This window comes from Camelina sativa, chromosome 13, assembly GCF_000633955.1.
Source record: "Camelina sativa cultivar DH55 chromosome 13, Cs, whole genome shotgun sequence".
NCBI classification, from domain to species: Eukaryota; Viridiplantae; Streptophyta; class Magnoliopsida; order Brassicales; family Brassicaceae; genus Camelina; species Camelina sativa.
The window spans coordinates 1,915,193-1,935,672 of record NC_025697.1 but is presented as its reverse complement, the minus strand read 5'-3'; the positions used below and the strand labels follow the sequence as shown (position 1 = coordinate 1,935,672).

Below are 20,480 nucleotides of genomic sequence, written 5' to 3'. Positions count from 1 at the left end.
TTATGAATCAACTATATTCTTAATATTTTTTTCTTTTTTTTTGTAAACCAACTATATTCTTAATATATATATATATATATTTTTATATAAACCAACTATGTATATTCTTAATATTTTTCTCTTTTTCTGTAAACCAACTAATAGTATTATTTTTTTTTTTTTCTCTTTTTTATAAACCACCTATATTCTCAATATTATTTGCCATTTTGGCTACGACGCAAATTCCCCTTTTAAAAAGATCCCATCTTGAAAAAATTTAGTATAGTTCTTAGCCTTTTCGCTGAGGAAAGATCCCATCTTGAAAAAAATTAGGGGTTGAGCGATGCCTTAACCGATCTCTAAGGAAAGATCCGATCTTCCTTGCCCGAAGCGTCAGAAGATGGAGGAGGAGACAACGTGTGACGACAGCGATTCGGATAATTCCCAAGACCCCACACCGGAAGAAATCCAACTGTACTATGATGAGTGGGATAAAAGCCAGGTTTTGTGATTTCTTTCTTCTCTATATTACATTTCTTTTTATGTGTGTTTTATTATTACTTGATTCAGTATTGATTATCCCGAGATTTGCTGCAGGGTTTTGAAATCGACTTCTCGAAACTTAGCTACTGTGGCTCATGGCAACCTATGGATCTGGACGATACATGGGCTGACGAGCCTCAAACCAACAGAGATTTTATCGCCAGGTTGTCCAATATGGCTCTCACCAAGCACAACGCAGAAAATGTGAGGACATATATATATATATATATATATATATGTTCTTTTTGTTACATGAATATCTTAATATGACTCTGTTCCGAAATTTTGATTGCTGTTTTTTTTGTTGGTTTTGGTTTTGGTGCTAGGGAACGGCAAAGGTTCTGAGGGCAAACTTTCATCCATCTGCTGGAATCACTCTCTACATCTTTTTCGAAGTCAATGATCCGTCTGATGATGCTAATCAGACCAAGCCCTATAGAGCAGTGGTTCGCTACTTACCCGAATATGATATTGAAGTACATTCTTGCAAGCCTAAACCTTCTTCTTGAATTTTGTGGTTTCTCCACATCTGTCTATCTATCTATCTATCTATCAAGCTCAAGGGCAGAAAAGTGTTTGCTTCGTCCTCCAACCTCTTTGTATTGTTATGGCTCGTACGTGTCAAACGAGTTCTTTGTTTGTAGTCTTGGTGTTGGTGTTTCGCTATATCATTTAGCCAAGTTATGTATTTGGATATATATATATATATATGAATAATTTATTAGTTCTGTATTATTTGGATTGATGATATTTTCAGCCGTTAAAACGAATGCCATTATCGCAGTTACAAGGTATAAAATTTAGTTTTGATTTACAACTCTTGCAAGTTCCACTAAGTGTTACTACTTTTCAGAGATTAGTCTTTTGTCACTTTCTGGCAAATCCCATACCGTCAATAGCTTTTTGAAACCGAATACTAAGTGGACAAGGCCATCATCATCATCATCATCACACATAACTCCCACAAGTCTTTTAGCTTCATTTTACTCATATTTTACCAAAGCTAAGATGAAATGGAAACAGAGAAGTGGTGATGACGACACAAGACAAGGGACCATGGGAGTACACATAATCAGCACTGTTTTGTTATATCATTTGAGCTGAACGACTAATCACAGAAAACTTGGGATCAAACACAATAATTATCCATGTGAAACAATAAACAAAATATTCTGAGAGGATATGCAATAGTAAGTAGATCATACAAAAACAACAACAGTAGTTCAAGATTCCCGACATTATCTCAACTGTACTAAGAAAAGTCCTCAAGAAGAACTAGGAAAATTGTGTTCAATTTCAGAGGTCAATCCAGGAAATTAAAGAATCTGAGAGAAACGACAACAAACAGTTCCGAGTAACGGTTACAGAAACAGATAACAACAGAATTTCAAGATCGAGACAAGAACACAAAAAATTCCTTTATGCATGCAAAGAAACAATGATTATACCTTGAATCAGCTGCTAAAAAGCACAGTTGATTGAAAAAGACGCAGAATGTATAAGGAAGATAGAAAGGCAAGTGATTATAAAAGTAAAGGCGAGGATGGATGGGTGTTCTTGATTTAGCTTTATCGGCAAAAACTTGCTAAATCATTTAGATACTGAACACAATCTTTTTTAATAAAAACGGTAGATACTCAAAGCTAAAATTAATCAATATATATAATCACAACTGTCAAAAGAGTCTGAAATAAAAAAAAAAGCCAAGCACTTTAAATCATGAAGAGATATTAACTAAATTATTTATACGTACTATCAAGGTACCATCGGAAACGTTTACTACATATAAGTATTGATATTTTGTTTCTCTTTTATTTATACGTACTACTATCAACTAAAATTTGCTTTGTCTATCCGTAAAACTCGCCACTAATACCATCTTGCAGTTTGCAACAGCAACAATATCCGAGTCCCAAACACCCTTCTCCACTTTTTGTTATGGCCGCAATATTATTGACTTGAGCCTTAGCCTGCAAGAAAAAGAAGAAGTCATTTTCACTTAGAAATATGAGCTCGTATGTATCAACATATCCATCAGTAAGTTCAGGTTTATCAAACTATGAGAGAATACCTGTAATCTCCATATCAAGCTTTTCTTCAAACCTATGAAGGAAAAAACTAATAATTTTAGCCGGTTGCAAACAGAAAAATAAGAGTTTACTAACAACATTATTTGAAATGCATACCACCAACTTAATTATTTCGAGAAACATTGACGGTTTGTTCCCAACTCGGCTACACTTTCTTATAATATGTCCAAACCCGTTTTGTCCCCATAAAGTTCCCCAAGAGTTCTGGATTATCCAGTAGTGGACACCGTCTGCAGTTGAGTCGAAACCAGTCACTAAAACCACATGGCGACCAATAAATTTATCTTTGCGATCCGTTTGACCTTCATAGATTCCCTGCCATCATCAAGAATAGACTATTATTAAGTATCGGTTGTGTTTTGCTTAATAAAATATGAATTATATGGGATGTGTTCCCTCTTACATCTTTATAAGCCTCGAAGCTTTTGTAAGCATCTACCACAGCGAGTACAGGAGTACCTTCGTTGATAAGTTTGATCACATCTTCCTCATTCGTTTTCATACACACCAAATCCTTGATTTTGAATGTGGGTTCATCCTATAAAATTAGTTGATAAGATATTATTTGGAAGTAAATAACAAGCATAAGAACATAATCATTGAAAAATGTGACACACTTACAGATTTTTCACAACTTTGGGGACAGATTTGGGACCACAATTAACAAAAGAAAGAATTAACCACAACTAACAAGAGAAAGAATTAAGAGTCTAAGACTTTTTAGTAATCTATCTTGTTTAATGGAGTATTTTAGTTATATCAATTTGGTCTTAATTTTTTTTTTTAAAAGTTATCAATTTGTTTCTTTAATTTCAGTATCATTTTTGTTGTTTATAATTAAACTTCATATATAAAGCATATTTTATGTTTGAAATTCAAATTAATAAGAGAAGGCCATTTACCGCTCCTTGTTCGTAACACAAATTTAATTCAATCTTTATTATTAAGTCAAAATAAAGTCTTAATAGAGAGGTTTGTCTTTTTAGTTTAGAACTAAAAGTCTAAAAGTAAATCCTCAAGAACCTTTGTTTTGTATGACACCCTCGAAAATCATATTACATGATAAAAAGACTCAAATAAATATATATTATAGTTACGTTTATTTTATATGCATTAAACATGTTACATGAATATATATTATTATGTAACCCGAACGCAGCATGTGGTACGCAGTGTTTATGACTAAACTTTCTTATATATAGTAAAATTTTCCATTCGTGGTGTTTATGAAACTTTAAAAAAGTAAAAGTAATTTCTTGATATATATATATGACGCGTATTAGCTGTCAAGAAATTAATAAGCTAACGGTTACTGATATTTGTTTTCTGTAAGATCAAAATGCCGTAAACGTTAATTAGCTTATTAATTTCTTGACAGCTAATACGCGTCATATTGAGAGCATAATGACTTACTGAGAGCTAATTATTACTATATATATCTTTGTGCATAAGTTTTGGTACGAAGTTTTTATGACTATATACTTTGTTATTGTCGATAAAAATATTTCATTCGTGGTGTGTAATGTGTATGCATGATTACATAAATATTAAGAAAAAAATAAACAGGTCAGTTTTCTCTTTTACTCAAAAAGTTGTTATAAAACGTAACCAAGATCGAGTCATAAAACGTGTTTAATTTGGTAAGATTCTGTAAGATCAAAGTATTGCAAACGTTATTAGTTTATTAAAACAGTCATGAAGAATTAGCTAAAAGGTGAGTTAGTATCAAACCAACGTCTCGAGTAAAAAAATTGTCCTCTAATAGTTACCAAGACTTTCGGTAATTTTTTTACGTACTGAAAACAATTTGAGGATCAATCAATAATTAATAGATAAAGGAGTGCCGGATCGGAAGGATATAATTTTATTTTGATGTCTCACGTACGTGAACACCATTTAAGATTCTTAGCTTTACTTAAATCATCGTTTCCCGATTTATATTCAGTTAAAATGTAAATCAAAGATATAGTAATGAGTTTTTGTGGCATGAGCCAATCAACAACGTTATGAGAGAGTGTCACGTGGCTAATGTTATCATCTCGTCTTCGTTATGAGTACTTAGAGATCTTTACTCTTCTCTAGTGGTTAAAATCAAAGTGACACGAGAATCGGTAAGGTTAAAGTTAGAGTTCCTTCCACATTGTCTCATATCTGTTATTGGAGTGATGCCATCGCCGCCGATCGCTAAGGAAAGATGTATTTGGGTATATATGAATAATCTAGTAGGTATTTTTGAACCGTTATGTATTTTTGGATAGGTATTTTGAACCGTTAAATTAATGCCATTATCTCAGTGTTGCAAGGAATATAAAATTTTAGATTTTGAATACACAATATTTTATTTTGTTGTAGGAAATTTAATCGTAACTTGATAAACATGGACCTAAAAGACAAAATATGGAAAAAAAACAAATTTGATATATATATTTCTTTTGATTTCCTCATCATAAACTCATCGGTTATTAGGGTTGTAGTTTTCAACCCCATATCAAATCGCCCAATATTTTCAGCGATGAGATCACAGATTGAGCATGAGAGGTCCGATCTTCCTTGCCGTAAGCGTCCCAAGTTAGAGGAGACATCGAAACATGACTCGTATGATTCGGATGATTGGGAAACTTTGTCAGATGATTTCCGACTCTTAGATGAAGAGTGGGACAAGAGCGGGGTTTGTAATCCAACGTTCGATATTTATTGATTATCTTTGTTTGTTACATTATATTACTTTTGATTTTATGGTTGGTTTTATACATATACATATTCATCTTTTTAGGGTTTTGATGTGGACTTGTCGAAACTACGTCACACATTCGGTTACGGATCTGTGGATCTGGACGAGTCTGACCTAGTTAGCAACAGCGAACCTCATGATACCAATAACAGAGATTTTCTCAACAGAATTTCGAAGATGGCTATCTCCTACTACAACGAAAGGACGGTTAGTAATCGAATGAATCAATATAACAACTTCTTCTCTTGTTTGCTGTATCATATTAATTAATTGTATTGATTATGATGAATGCATCGTATAGGATACAAGTTTGGAACTTGTCAAGGTTCTGAGAGCAAATTTTCACCCATCTGCTGCAATCACGCTCTACATCACCTTCGAAGCATATGATATTTGGGATGTTAATAACCAGACAAAACGGTACCAGGCAGTGGTTCGCTACTTGCCGTGGGATATTAAAGTATGCTCTTGCTGCCCTGCGCCATCTTCTTGAATCTAGATGATGAATCTTTCTTTATAAATTGGATAGCTTGCGCTATGGATTTTCTCAAGTTTTGCAACGTGAGTTTATACGTACACGTATATATGAATAAATCAATAAAAGTTTTATTATAAAACGTTTTAGCTACCTGTAAAATTTTACATGAATAAATGTTTTATGATTCAAAAATGCAATGGCTATGAATTCTTATTCTTTGGTTACCAGTAAAATAAGTAAAAAAAAAAAAGGCGAGATTGTATTGGTAGCGTATCATCCTTACAATTGAGAAAGAAGTAGGCAAAAACAAAAGTTATGAATATGTATAATGTCTTAGTAGTAGTAAGTTGATAAAGAAACTAGCAAAATCCCGGAACATTAAGATTCAATTTTTGGCATACAAATACGAGAGACAAACCCAAAGACCAGATAGTATAGAAGCAATTAAAAATAACAGAGGCTCCAAAAGGACAAACTCAAAGAGCTTCTCATACGACTTGGTAATTCTGTGCAATCAGCTGCGTCCTCTGCACAAACCTTGGAGTCGCACCACCACCACCTCTCAGAGGAATCATTCCAGTCACCTGCACACCATTATGAACATGCCATCTCATTTGTAATCCAACACAACAAGCCTCAATTCTCGGATAAACCAAAATATGGAACTTGGGTTTTTTCAGAAGACCAAGATTCATACCTTTAAGCCACTGTAAGTACTAGTGGCTGCAAACTGAACAGAGATGGGGAAGAAGGCCGATGAATCCGCTGGTGGCACGACAAACTCCATTGACCCACTGCAACAAAATTTTCATGTATTCATTCACATGACAAATAAAACTCCAAAGCAGTTTTTAAGCAGATGATGACATCATCATTAGTTTACCCGCGGTTGGAGTCGTCGATGAGAAGTATAGACCATTCCAGAACAGAATTTCTTGGGTCGTATCTGATAGTATTTACAAAGATACGGTTAGTTCTTAAGAGTGGATAGGAAGACAATTATAAGTTTCAGAACAAATAAAGAGATAAACCAGAGTGTAAAGGTCAATTTATGTTTCAAACCTCCAGTCCCCATCGCATTGTCTAACGCTTGGTGCATCTCTTAGAGCAGGAAGTGGTACGGAGATGATGACATTAGTCAGATCAAACATGGCTGAGGCTTCATACTCCAGGCTGACATATGTCTCGTTTCCAGAGACTGAAGGCCAGCAGTTGACTGCACCAGACAAAAGATTTGCATGAATGGGACAAACATAAACATGTAAACCTGTCAAAAACAGACACGATAGACTCCAAAGCCTTACTTGTAAGTGGCACCATTGACTCTTCTGCTCTTTGCATTCTCCACCTGAGAAGACCAACTCCATCTCCACCTTGACCAGTGGGAAATGGCTGATCAGGTCTCTTCAGCCCTAGAATATTCTCATTATTAAACATATCTCGGTTGATGTTGGGATGAGTCTTGAAAAGAATTTCGGGATTTCCACCGGTTTCAATCTGCAGACAAAGTAAAACATTGATAGGTTCTTACAAAGATAAAATATGATAATGTGTGATGATGTATTCAAGAAAACTGTAAAAGGCCTGGTAAACTTTTGCAAATAGTTAAGAAAGAACATTGGAGTACCTGGACTTGGACAAATCCATCTTCTTGGTTAAGAATTTGAAGTGACAAGGTTCCCTGCATATCAAAGCTACTGACTCCACCATCTCGTCTCAATGTAACATTGAGCTTCTCTTCGACAGTCAAAGTGAAAGGATCAGTTGGAGGTGGGGCAGACGCTCGGGATTGGCTAGTAGGCTTAACATCTTCAATGATGTCTTCACCTTCTGCTTTGAGGGACTCCATTAACTGGTTCTTGCCAGACTTGCCAAGTTTCATGCCAGAACTCTTAGGAGGAGCAGTAACAGAAGACCGTGATCGATCTGTTAAGTTAAGCACGATGGATAAGAATTTTGAAGCAAAGAGTTTTTGTTATCGAAATTAAGTAAATCGATAGAGGCGCCTAAGTAACCATAGATGGGACATCTGTGAAAGATCAACCTAGTTAAAACACACTAACCTTTCGGTTTAGTATTGATAGGCTCAACATCTGAAATCATGCCAAACCCAGAACCACTTCCAAAACCACCGCCACCACCACTGGATATGCTCAAGTCATTGAAACTACTTTCAAGTCTTCCAGATCCCATTGAACTCATGGACGAAAATCCTGGCTTATTCTTTTCAATCTGGGAATTACGTAAGAGATATTAATAAGTGTTACAGAAAAATAGCATAAAAGAGCAGGGTGCAGTCCTGTCATGTACCTTGCTTTTGTCAATCTCATTGGCCTTACGCTTCATCACGTCTTTAGTGTCATTGATCTTGTTCTGCATTACCAGCTTATGTAACTTCTCCTCATGACTTTCCATTTCACAATACTGCTTCACCTGGGCAACTGTCACACTTTCCTTGTGCCCAAGAGATATGACTTCATCAAACGCAAATATCAGCTCAAAAGCAGCCCTGAGAATCCCTTCTTCATCTAAAGACATGGAATACTCAGGTACCTAGAAACAGTCAAATGATCAAACAGCATGTCAAGGCTTTGTCTGTAGGAAAACCTTTTTGGAAAAAAAATTCAGCTCTCCCTCATAAGAACTGCCAGGCTTCCACGAGGATAAGGTGCTAACAGCAGGAGACAGTCTAAAGGAAACAAACTCCTCAGATAAAGTAGCAGAAGTCAAAGTAAAAGAAGAAAGAAGCATACAAGTTTGGAGAGCAATGTGAGAGTGGCCAGATCTTCAAGAATGTTACTCTGCTTAGTTGTAACAAGAAGCAGGAACAGAGATTCAATAGGCTGATATACATATCGCACATTCTCTGTCTCGATATAGGTATGCTGCTTTCCCATTCCAACCAGCTTAGGAAAAGCTGCAAGTAGACCTTCAATCCTGATACGGGACATATCCACATATTGTCTGGAAACAAGCACTATATAAAAGAACAAAGTTAGAGAAAACGCCACAAAAAAAAATATTGAACAAAACGAGAATTCGAACACAAAGTAAAAGATAGAACAAAGAATTCACCTTTCCCAGACTTAACCACAATGGCAGCAGCAAGCACGACCTATATAAACCACATGTTACAACTTAAGCAACGGTGACAATAATCAGACCAGAATAAATCATCACACACCAAAGTTTAAAACCAAATTAAAAACAGAAATAAACAAATCATAGAATAGAACTTAATACCATTTTGATTTGCGTTTCGGGTTACAATCTCAGCGGCTACAAGAAAGGCAATGTGAATCTGAAATACAAAGACAAACCAAACGGTAGAGTGAGTCCAAATTAGAGCGAGATCAGAAGAAACAAACGAGATTTGATCCTACAAGATCAAAAATAACGTAACAAGGGAAAGAGATCTCGCATCTGGTAGCGAACAAAATACACAAAATCCAAACGAAACTCGACTGGCTAGCGAATCAAAAATATAAACAACAATTCAGATGAAATCCCACAGATCCAACGGATCTAAGAGCATCAGAGGCACAGAATCGAGAAATCAGAAGTGAAGAATCGAAATCAACACAAACGGATCAAAAATTCAGGAAACAGGATCGCGAAATCTAGAAGAACAATGGAGATCCACAGAAATGCAGCTACAAGGAACACTGATACTAATCAAAACAACGAGAGAGAACAAGACGGTACCAGGGAGTGATCGAAGGCGATGAAATCACCAGATTCTTCTTCTTCACAAAGCTCGCCTGAGTAAAAAAAAAAGTAAAGACGAAACGAGTCTGAGACTAAATAAATCTTGTGTGTGTGTGTGTGTGTGTTAGAGAAGACGATCCACAAAACGAGGACAAGTTTAGTTCGTTATTGGGCTTTTCAAGCCCATCGTATCCATAAATTGATATTCGGTTTACTCCGGCTGAAACGGAATAAGTGGGAAGTTGGCCCGAGAACAATTATATTCGGTTTAAGTCCGGTTGAAACGTGAAAGGGACGTACTTTACTCTGTAGTCTGTACTGAGAGATTTGTAGCAATCAATCATCTTCAAAAAAAAGTCAATTTCAATTTCTAGGGTTTTAATTTGATACGAGGTAAGCGAATCCGGCGACGAATATCCGCCACTGATAGCTCAAGCTCAGGTAGGTTACTCTCTCTTTCTCTCTCTCTGTTTCTTTCACTTTGTTCACTCACGTAGAAGTATCCTCATTTAATTTTTTGGGGGTTTTGACTCAGTTGAGAATTTAGGATTCTGATTATCTCTAGATACTTGATTAGTTTACTGCTCAAGTTATTAGTTCTTTGTATGCTCAGTTACACCGTGTTCGTTTCTAAAGCAATGAGATTATTTTCATATAAAGATCTGGAAAAAGCAACTGATGGAGACAACAACGAATCAAGATTTTAAGTTTTAAGGGGTTTTTGTTGTTGTTAAAAAAGTTCTCTTCTTTTTGAGTACTTCGGAAACTTTACTTGATATGATATAAAGTCATAGGATTTATTCAGATAGTGGAATTAGACAACTTTGCTTCTATTGGCGATTACGCATTTTTCTTCTTTGGTTATCAAAAATTTGTTCTTTGGTCTTTTTGATTTTTAGCAGATGAATTTAGTCTTCTCTTTGATAATCCTTTTTTGGCTTTCCTTGAAGTGTTAGGACTAGGATTTGTGTCCATGGCAGCTTTGCAAATGTCTCGTGAATGGGTCGGTATCCAGCAGTTCCCACCTGCTACTCAATCTAGATTGCTCGAGATTCTTGGGAAGTATAAAGAAGAGGTTCCTTTCTTGTTTCTAGCTTCATCTGCTTTCTTTTTGCTTATTGTTTCATGTCTCTCTGGTTCTTAGTTTCTAATGTGTTTGACACAAAAACTGGCGTAGGATGTGAGCTCGCTAACAGTCCTTGTGATGGGGAAAGGCGGTGTTGGAAAGTCATCAACTGTGAATTCAGTTATAGGCGAGAAAGCTGCTGCAGTTAGTACTTTCCAGGTGCCAATTTTAATGCTCTTCTCATGGCTTTTCTACTGCCTAACTTTGTTGTATATTTGCTCATATATAGTGTGTGGCTTCCCTTTTTTATAGTCTGAAGGACTGAGGCCGACCTTGGTATCTCGCTCAAGGTCAGGATTTACATTAAATATCATTGATAGTCCTGGTCTTATTGAGGGAGGATATGTGAATGATCAAGCCATCAACATTATCAAACGGTATGTTGAACTGTTTCCAGGTTTAAGAAGTTTATCTCTTAATTTGGGGCACATTTGTGTCATGTATATTAATTTGGATTCGTTGGGTGTTGAATTTGAACAGATTTCTCCTCAACATGACTATAGATGTGCTATTATACGTAGACCGTTTGGATGTATACCGGGTGGATGACTTGGATAGGCAAGTTGTTAGTGCTATAACCGATGCATTTGGTAAAGAGATATGGAAGAAGTCTGCTCTTGTTCTCACACATGCTCAGTTCTCTCCACCGGACGGGTTAAATTATGACCTCTTTGTCTCCAGAAGATCCGATGCTCTTCTTAAAGTTATCCGTACAGGCGCTCAACTGAAGAAACAGGATATGCTGCAGGTATTGCGAGATCCTTCTTTTTGTACATTACATCCTCAAACAGGTTAGTAGTATATTCATTAACATCTGAATGTTTTATTGTAGGGTTCATCTATTCCTGTCATTCTTGTTGAGAACAGTGGAAGATGCCATAAGAATGAAAGCGATGAAAAGGTGAGTTGATGGATTTTTTTTTTCCATGTTATCTGTTGCTTTCATGTTGTAGTTGGACCAATGTTGAACTCGAATTTTCCAAACGTGTGACAGATTCTTCCAGACGGTACTTCTTGGATTCCCAATCTGGTCAGCACAATGACAGAGATCTCTTTTAATGGCAACAAGGCGATTCACGTTGACAAGAAACTGGTCGAAGGGCCAAACCCAAACGAAAGAGGAAAACGACTGATCCCTTTAATCTTTGCATTCCAAGTAAGCGCCTCTCAACCATTCAGCAAACAACACAGAATAACGTCTTAAGGGACTTGACTATAACATCTTTTTATTATGAATCATGTTTTGAATTGCAGTACTTGTTGGTGATGAAACCATTGGTTAGAGCAATCAAGTTCGATGTTACTAGAGAGAGGAAACCGGCATGGGAGCTGCGAGACTCCGGTTTAGCAAGTCGAAGGTCTTGAATTGACACGAGTTTTGTTTGGTTTGTTTGTTTATCTTGATGACTCTTGAGAGAGATTTGTTCTGTAGTTTAAAAAATTGTGAGATAACTTGAGAATATGTGGATCACAGATCTTAACTGTCGGGAAGTTTTCTTATCTTAATTATCTTCTCCAACCTCGTAAATCGTAACTAAAGAGCTTCTTAGTGATAATTCCATAATTAATGAGTTGAGTAACCGCTGCAGTTATTTTTGAAAATATTGAAAAAGTAAAAAAAAACTAAATATTTTATTAGAGAGGAACGACGTTAAAAAAAAGAAGAATTGGGCAAACGGAGAAGACGGTTCAGAGTTTTTGAAATTGAGATATTTGCAGAGAGCAATTGTCAAAAAAGATTTCGAATTTTTTCCAAAGTCTTCCTCAATTTCTAGCAAAGTTTTCGAATTTTGCCAACTCTGTAGTGAAACGAAACTAGGGTTTTTGATTTCGATATTTGTCGAAAAGATTTGGGGTGCGATTGTGTAGTCAAACCAGATCAAATGTCGGCATCGACGGTGTCGATCACCGCTAACACGGCGACGGCGACTAGACGGACGGCGATTCTTTCCGGAGAGAAGAAATCGAACTTTGATTACCCGCAAAGCGAATCGCTTGCGAACGGTGGTGTTGGCGAAGCCGGTGGTACGAGCAGAGATCTGAGCCGCGGTGAGGCTACCCTTGATCGATCCCACGGCCAAGATTTGGGTCCTGTGACGAGGAGGTCTGGTTCCGCCGCGACGGGGACTAATACCACAACCACGCAGCGCCGGACGCGGAAGGTTGCGACTCCTAAGCCTGAGAAATTGGGATGGAAGAGAGTGGTGAGGATATTTGCGAAGCAGCTTGGTGCGCTTTTGATTATCGTTGGGTTGATTCAGTTGGCGAGGAAGATGATTCTCAAGGCTTCGTCTCCGTCCTATCCGATTTCTTCTTTTGAAACGGAGATGGCGTTTTCGGGATTGGATAGCCGAATTGCTGAAGTAGATGCTCTTGTAAAGGCCACAACGAGTACGATGCAGGTTCAAGTTGAATTACTTGATAAGAAGATGGAGAGGGAAGCCAAAGCCCTGAAGCAAGAAATCGAGAGGAAAGCTTCTGCGTTTCAGAGTGAGTTGAAGAAGATAGAATCTAGAACCGAGTCACTAGAGAAGTCAGTAGATGAAGTAAATGCTAAACCTTGGGTGTCTAAAGATGAGTTACTGAGGATTTATGAGGAACTGAAGAAGGGTAATGTCGATGATTCTTCTTTTAGTGATGTTAGCATTGATGAATTGAGGGCTTATGCTCGTGATATCATGGAGAAAGAGATTGAAAAACATGCTGCAGATGGCCTTGGCCGAGTAGACTATGCGGTTGCCTCTGGTGGTGCTTTTGTGATGCAGCATTCAGATCCGTATCTTGTTGGAAAAGCGAGTAGTTGGTTTGCCACAAGCATGAGACGTGCTCATACCAATTCTGTTAAGATGTTGTCTCCGAGTTTTGGGGAGCCTGGTCAGTGTTTTGCTCTAAAAGGTAGCAATGGCTTTGTGCAAATCAGGCTGAGAGGACCAATCGTACCAGAGGCTTTCACATTGGAGCATGTAGCTAAGGTAATGATACTTGCACTGCAAAATATTTTTGTCTTAGTATCAGTTTTCTTCTTGTGTGCTCTTACGACCTTCATTAGCTCACATACATGAGTGTGTGTAGAATGGTTTCATATTGAGATGCCTGGTAAAAAAACTGACTGTATTTTTTTTTGTCTGGTTTACACTTGAGGTTTAGTTTAGACCGGTAGCTGCAATAGATCCACTGAGTTGGACTATGGTTACTAAATAAGTTTCTTCTTGTCATACTTCGCCAATATTTTGTGTGCCACTTGCCTTTGAGAGTTTCTTTAAGACCTTTTGCCTGTTTTTCTTGCATTCTTTTCTCGATATTCATTATATAGTGCCATTCTATCAAAGGATCTCAAACCTTTGTTATAAAGAGTTCAATAGTATGCATACATGGATCTTTTGAAGGTTTTTGTAATCTTCTGTTTTTGTTTACAATTACTGGGACTTGGCTGTTTGTAGTTTGTGATTATTTCTCTGACAATAACAGAGTGAAATGGTATAAGGAAGATAATCATAGAAGTTCAATACTGAATGTTTTTACTGCTTAGATTTCAATATGTGATCATGGTTGTGTCTAATTTTTGGGATTATATATACACTGACCTGATGGATTCATGCATTGTGAAAATGAACAGAGTGTAGCTTACGACAGATCAAGCGCTCCAAAAGATTGCCGAGTATCAGGATGGCTGCAAGGACAGGAATCTTCAGTTGAGGAAGAGAAGATACAACTTTTAACAGAGTTCACTTACGACCTAGACAGGTCGAATGCACAGACATTCAACATCTTAGACTCATCATACTCTGGTCTTGTAGATACTGTCAGGCTAGACTTCACCTCCAACCACGGAAGCGACTCGCACACTTGCATCTACCGGTTCAGGGTTCATGGGAGTGCACCAGACCCAGTCTCTGTTGTAGAAACCAGTCTTGATCAGGACTCTTCACATGCAAGTGAATAAAAAGAACCTCTTCTGTTTTGTAACATTTCTTCATCCACATATCTTTTGTTGCTTATGTTTTAGAAAGAAAAAAAAGAAAGAAAGCATCAGATTCTGTGATTAGACTACTAGTAGAGAGTTGTTTGATTTGATTCCTCTTTGTGTTCACCTTTTGGTTTATTTTGGTTGCAGACTACATAAAATTTTATGAATTGGACAATAGTGACAAGAAATCCAATTATTATTTTTAATCTTTAAAACGCATCTTACCTATCTTCTAGACTCGATATGACAATAACATTTTCTTCATAAGTGAATAACTCCAACTTTGTTTTGTTCATGTAGAATATACACCATCAATATCATCTTCAATTAACTCACATTTTTATCTCTCAACCATCCTAAAAAATGGAAAATGATAACAAAAGTCCTAAATAAAAATGACCGAATAATATTATTTTTTTAACAGAAATCGTCAAATTAGAAATTCATTTTATTGTAAAACCAAAATTATGCTAAACTAAAGTGGATTTTATTGTAAAACCAAAATTATGCTAAACTAAAGTGGATTTTATTGTAAAACCAAAATTATGCTAAACTAAAGTGGATTTTATTGGAGAGTTCTTCTAGGCCCTACATACATATACCACACGCATATCTACGTGTGCACCAAAAACGTTACTTTCTAATTGAAGTAATCAAAGTTCGGTCAAAGGGACGCATCATAGATTTATATAGGATAATGTAATCCAAGGTCTATACACCACATAATAGAAAGAACAAAAAAGATGAAAAGAGAGAAGAAGAAGATTTGTATAAGGAAAAAGCAAAGGAACAACAGGGGCATCTAAGTATCAAATGAAGGGAACAGTGTTCTTGATTTCAGAATATATTCTTTAACTTATTTTAATTCTTTCTTATCTTTGCTTCCTAAGCTGATAAAGATCTCTTCTTTTCAAGAATATAAAATATAAGAAAAAACCAAGTGAAGACCGAAGCATTGCATAAGATCAAAGTAAAAAAACAATTAAAAAAAGCTCCCTTTGCATTTGAATGCTTCCTTGTGCTATAGTTTGATAATTCTTTAGTGTTCGAAGACCAAAACCTGAGGAAGAAAGCTCTTGAATTCTCTCTCTCATTCCACGAGAACCATCTAAAAGAAAGTGGCTTTAACTCTTAGAACAAAACATGTCGGATCCACTCTATATATTTAATAGTATGCCCCTCTGTGTATATATATTTACATGTTTGTGTCTATCTCTATCTATCTGTTCAGACTTTTGTCATCTCTGTCTCATATTTTGCAGCTATTTTTTGGCTCTGTTTTTGACTTTTTCAGAGTCTCAATCCGAGATAGTAGTTGAATCTCTGTTAGCTTCAAGCAATTTCAGATCTTCAATGCCCAATCAGGCTCAGAAACACCAGTCCTTAAGGTATATACATAAATCTGTGGTAATTTTATTCCTTTGGATAGATTCTTAACTTGTTCTGTGATAATTTGTTATCCTTCGAAACAGAGATACTCTGTTTTTACTTATAATGTTTGGGTTTTGTAAATTTATGAAGAGTCTTTGTGGCGACATGGAACGTGGGAGGAAAATCACCACACTCTGGTCTTAATCTCGATGCTTTGCTTCACGTCCACAGCGAATTTGATATATACGTTTTAGGGTACAAACACATTTCTAATTCTCTTGAGTACTTCATCGATCTATGTTTTGGTGGTTAACAATTTAATCTTTTTTCTCTCATAGTTTTCAGGAGATTGTTCCACTGAATGCTGGAAATGTTCTTGTTCTTGGAGACAACGAGCCTGCTGCTAAGTGGTTAGCTATGATCAATCAATCGTTGAACAAATCATCATCATCTTCTGGAGGAAGACTTGGCCCAAAAACTCCATCTTTTGGGGCTGGATCGATGTTCTTTGCGAAACCTTCTTTGAAGAAGATCAGTGAGAGTTTCAGAACAGATTGCAGGAGAAAGCTTAAGATCTGTAACTGCAGCACTTTCTCTGAAGAGATTGTAAGAAAATACGGGAGAGAATCTTGTTTCAGATGTCCTGAAGGTCTAGTTAACCAAACTGGTGTACTATCTGATGACGAAGATGATGATGACGACGATGATGATGAAGAGGAGGATGAAGAAGGAGGAGTAGGAACAGTTGTTTCTCTTGTAAGCAACCAGATGATGATGATGAAGTATGGCTTAGTGGCATCAAAGCAAATGGTGGGAATATTCCTCACTGTGTGGATGAGAAAGGAACTTATTCAACACGTTTCTCATCTCAGAATCTCCTGCGTCACCCGGGGAATCATGGGTTGCTTAGGAAACAAGGTACAGTACTTTACCACTCTTTCACTTCAAAAACAAAACAAGAAGAAAAGGCTCTGCTTCTAATTAATATTCTCTTTATGTATTCATCATAGGGATGCATAGCTGTGAGTTTGCAGCTATACAAGACGAGCTTTTGCTTTATCTGCAGTCATCTAGCTTCTGGTGAGAGAGAAGGAGACGAACGTCGCAGAAACTCAGATGTGATCGAGATTCTAAAGAACACAACTTTCCCTAGAATCTGCAGAACATCTTTTACCCGTGTCCCTGATCGAATCACTAAGCACGAGTAAGATTCAAGAACTTGGAACTCATATTTGTTAATCATTGGCTTAGTTACCATAGGTCTCATCTCACGTCTGATGTTCTTAAACTGACCGTATCCTCTGTCTTTGCTAATCTTTGGTTTTCTTATCGCATTTGACTCTTCAGTCGGGTCATCTGGCTTGGAGATTTGAACTACAGAATAGCATTGAGTTACTCAGAAACAAAGACCCTCTTGGATAGAAACGCTTGGGACGCTCTTCTCAACAAAGATCAGGTTTCACAATCGGTTCCTTTCCCCTCAAGAAATAAAAAATAATCAATCTAAAAAAAAAGGCTAAACCGGTTTATTGGTTGTGAAACTAATTACAGCTCAAGATCGAAAGAGACGCAGGACGAGTGTTCAAAGGATGGCACGAAGGCAAAATCTTCTTCGCACCAACTTATAAGTATTCTTATAACTCAGATGCTTACGCAGGAGACACTACTAAAGAGAAGAAGAACAAGCGAAGAACTCCGGCCTGGTATATAGTTAACCAGATAAAATTTATGATTTTGATTTCGATTGGTTTTGGGTCGGTTAAGATGAACCGGATTATCTCGTTTTTTTTTACGTCAGGTGCGATAGGATTCTTTGGCACGGTGATGGAATCAGACAGCTATCGTACGTGCGCGGCGAGTCACGTTTCTCCGATCACCGGCCGGTCTGCTCCGTGTTCGTCGTCGACGTAGAGGTTTGCGAGGGTAAAACCGGAACTAGAAGACAATGATTTATTGAAAAGGCGTAAAGCCCTCTTGGTAGATATTATTACGATACGGCCACTAGCGGACCTTTGGAATCCCCGAGAGTATTTATATTTACGTTATGTTGTGAAAAAGGTGAACACGTACGAGACCTATTTTTTTTTCGTTATGGTTGGTGGTGGTGGTAATATTGGCCGACCAAACCAAAAAACTCGGCAAGTCTTCCGGTTTGTGTGACAATGCTAAGTTGCCATTGCCAACATTACAAAAATCATACAGCTCTTAAATTTGTTTTGACAAATTTGCCAACTAAGAAATGTTGTATTTTGGTAATATACGAATTATTCCTTACAAATGCATATGCTCTATATTATGATTCGAATATGTAACGTTTGATTTTTTTTTTCAAAGCAACTAATTAAGGTTATGTGCATATTGATTGTATATCCCATGATTGGGTGTGTATTACCCTTTGACTTATATTTTAAGATTGAGTATTAGTCGTAGATTACATTACAAATCCACAAGATATCAAACAATCGTATCTTTAATTTCGGTTGTTTAAAATTTTAGATATATATATTCTATCTACCTATTGAGGCAATTTGAATTTTCACGTTGCTTTTTTTACCTAAAATATAAAATCAGTCTTGGCATTCAACCAACGTTAGGAAAGAGTCTCTACTTAACTGGAGCCTAACTTGTAAGTGTAACAAACAAAGTGATGATTTAACGATTTCAAAAAAAAAACTTACAAACGGGTATTGCCTTCGCCCCCAAAGTTCCGCAACACCTCACATGTATTCATTTTTTAACTTCATTCTAATTAATCATTACGTATTTGGTTTGTGAATTACAGACATTATCATTGGTTTCGATTTTTGTTAGTTTAATCAAAAATCACGGATTCACCTAATTTATAGCCAAATTATATATGTATCTGATATTCTGATCCAAAATAGGATTAGAAAAAGTGATTGTGAACTTTAACTGTTTAGGAAGAGGATATGTTACAATCTTAAAAATAGTTGAATAATTTTGTCTTTGTTTAGCCTTAGTTTGCTAATGTTTATATTGTTATATACGACGATTTATGGGTAAACATTGATATATGTTGTACAATCTTTCTGTAAACTAGCTAAAAATTAAACTCATATTTTTTTGAAAAAACTCGCTCTAAACTATAAAGTTGCAATGAACGTAGGTTCGACTCTAGAGTCATTAAAATAATCACCATCCTATATCGAAATTTGAACTATGTCATATATTAATATCCATATTTTTTGGTCAATGTACGACTCGACCACCTGGTGCACTCCATTGGATCTTATTACGGTAACTTATTAAGAAATGCATCTAACATTTTCTATTATTTGATCAAAATGAAATGATATATATATATATATATATATATATACGTGGCCCTTATATAGTTTTATGTATAAAATTTGTGTATAATATTTTCTCTGACTAATAATTCCTAAACAAGGCAACATGCATTACATTATTCATAAGTTTCTCTCTCAAGCCATGATGCATTATAAATGTTTATGCATATACCTATATATCTCCCTTACCATGCATACATGAAATAGGACAAGCTCTTAGTAGATAACAAAGAAGGACACAAAACACTTAAAAGAAAAAAGAAAAAAAAAAGATGCAAACTCAACACTTCTCTTCATCTCTCTTGTTCTTGGCTCTTCTCTGTCTGTCATGGACTTTGCTAGTCTCACCGACACAGCCTCCGTCACAGCCTCCAACACAACCTCCGTCACAGCCACCAATACAGCCTCCGTCAGAACCACCAATACAGCCTCCGTCAGAACCTCCAACACAGCCTCCGTCACAAACTCCAACACAGTCTCCTTCACAAACTCCAACACAGCCTCCAAGACCGGCTCCGTCACAGTCGCCAAACATCGCTTGCAAATCCACTCCGTACCCGAAGCTCTGCCGCACGATCCTCTCAGCCTTTAAATCCTCACCGTCTGATCCTTACAACTACGGAAAGTTCACAATGAAGCAATGCCTCAAACAAGCTCGTCGCCTCTCCAAAGTCATCAACCGCTTTTCCGAACGCGTGAAGGATGATCCCGGCGCGTCTACGGCTGAAGAAGTAAGTGCGGTGGCTGATTGCGGGGAGCTAGCACAGCTTAGCGTTGATTACCTTGAGACGGTTTCGGAAGAGCTGAAAGCGGCGGAGGTGATGACAGCAGCGCTCGTTGATCGTGTCACGAGCCTTCTCGGTGGTGTCGTGACTAACCAGGAAACGTGCCTCGACGGTCTTGTGGATGCTAAGAGTGGGTTTGCGGCGGCGATTGGAACGCCGTTGGGGAATCTCACGCGGCTCTATAGTGTGTCGTTGGGGCTTGTGAGTCACGCGCTTAACCGTAATTTGAAGAGGTATAAAGGGTCCAAGGGGAAAATCTTTGGTGGTGGTAACAATGCAGTTCGTGAACCGCTCGAGACTTTGATTAAGGTAATTTCGTTAAACTTTACTTCTTGTTTTGTCTTCGTATGTTTATAAGTAACTTAAAAACTAGGACATGAAAAAAAAAAAA

The 20,480-nt window shown here is 37.0% G+C and overlaps 7 protein-coding genes and 1 long non-coding RNA gene across 11 annotated transcripts in view; 6 read left to right on the top strand and 2 right to left on the bottom strand.

The window, feature by feature from the left end:
• On the top strand, positions 198–1,257 carry LOC104734510. The gene is made up of 3 exons (XM_010454106.2): positions 198–481; positions 577–726; positions 849–1,257. The coding sequence occupies exons 1-3, from the start codon at positions 380–382 to the stop codon at positions 1,029–1,031; spliced, it is 435 nt and encodes a 144-aa protein (XP_010452408.1). The 5' UTR covers positions 198–379; the 3' UTR covers positions 1,032–1,257.
• Positions 2,203–3,121, bottom strand: LOC104734509. Its single transcript, XR_759345.1, has 4 exons — positions 3,016–3,121; positions 2,709–2,927; positions 2,594–2,625; positions 2,203–2,492 (listed from the first exon to the last, which is right to left on the bottom strand). It is a non-coding gene; the product is annotated as an uncharacterized LOC104734509 (long non-coding RNA).
• On the top strand, positions 5,125–5,836 carry LOC104734508. The gene is made up of 3 exons (XM_010454105.1): positions 5,125–5,280; positions 5,386–5,550; positions 5,645–5,836. Exons 1-3 carry the CDS (start codon positions 5,125–5,127, stop codon positions 5,834–5,836), a joined length of 513 nt encoding a protein of 170 aa, XP_010452407.1.
• LOC104734507 (coatomer subunit delta) lies at positions 6,116–9,638 on the bottom strand. The gene is made up of 12 exons (XM_010454104.2): positions 9,527–9,638; positions 9,065–9,122; positions 8,897–8,936; positions 8,575–8,798; positions 8,132–8,374; positions 7,885–8,053; positions 7,449–7,747; positions 7,126–7,318; positions 6,884–7,037; positions 6,705–6,767; positions 6,519–6,615; positions 6,116–6,405 (listed from the first exon to the last, which is right to left on the bottom strand). Exons 2-12 carry the CDS (start codon positions 9,065–9,067, stop codon positions 6,310–6,312), a joined length of 1,581 nt encoding a protein of 526 aa, XP_010452406.1. The 5' UTR covers positions 9,068–9,122; positions 9,527–9,638; the 3' UTR covers positions 6,116–6,309.
• LOC104734506 (translocase of chloroplast 34, chloroplastic) lies at positions 9,825–12,174 on the top strand. Of its 2 annotated transcripts, none has more exons than XM_010454103.2 (8): positions 9,825–9,970; positions 10,486–10,604; positions 10,707–10,814; positions 10,908–11,032; positions 11,136–11,403; positions 11,488–11,556; positions 11,650–11,811; positions 11,910–12,174. In XM_010454103.2, exons 2-8 carry the CDS (start codon positions 10,503–10,505, stop codon positions 12,018–12,020), a joined length of 945 nt encoding a protein of 314 aa, XP_010452405.1. In that variant the 5' UTR covers positions 9,825–9,970; positions 10,486–10,502; the 3' UTR covers positions 12,021–12,174. The 2 variants fall into 2 exon arrangements, with proteins under 2 accessions (XP_010452405.1, XP_010452404.1); XM_010454102.2 differs by having other exon boundaries at positions 10,480–10,604.
• LOC104734505 (protein SAD1/UNC-84 domain protein 1) lies at positions 12,311–14,821 on the top strand. The gene is made up of 2 exons (XM_010454101.1): positions 12,311–13,627; positions 14,272–14,821. Exons 1-2 carry the CDS (start codon positions 12,539–12,541, stop codon positions 14,596–14,598), a joined length of 1,416 nt encoding a protein of 471 aa, XP_010452403.1. The 5' UTR covers positions 12,311–12,538; the 3' UTR covers positions 14,599–14,821.
• LOC104734504 (type I inositol polyphosphate 5-phosphatase 10-like) lies at positions 15,343–18,271 on the top strand. Of its 3 annotated transcripts, none has more exons than XM_010454097.2 (8): positions 15,343–15,793; positions 15,917–16,010; positions 16,144–16,248; positions 16,332–16,911; positions 17,004–17,197; positions 17,341–17,449; positions 17,545–17,696; positions 17,792–18,271. In XM_010454097.2, exons 1-8 carry the CDS (start codon positions 15,766–15,768, stop codon positions 17,940–17,942), a joined length of 1,413 nt encoding a protein of 470 aa, XP_010452399.1. In that variant the 5' UTR covers positions 15,343–15,765; the 3' UTR covers positions 17,943–18,271. The 3 variants fall into 3 exon arrangements, with proteins under 3 accessions (XP_010452399.1, XP_010452402.1, XP_010452401.1); XM_010454100.1 differs by having other exon boundaries at positions 15,344–15,592; XM_010454099.1 differs by having other exon boundaries at positions 15,344–15,736.
• The window catches only part of LOC104734503 (probable pectinesterase/pectinesterase inhibitor 47), a 4,163-nt gene continuing 3,196 nt past the window's right edge, over positions 19,514–20,480 (top strand). The window contains exon 1 of the mRNA XM_010454096.2: positions 19,514–20,398. Within this exon, the coding sequence (XP_010452398.1) occupies positions 19,577–20,398 (822 nt within the window). The 5' untranslated portion in view covers positions 19,514–19,576. The remainder of the gene's footprint in view (positions 20,399–20,480) is intronic.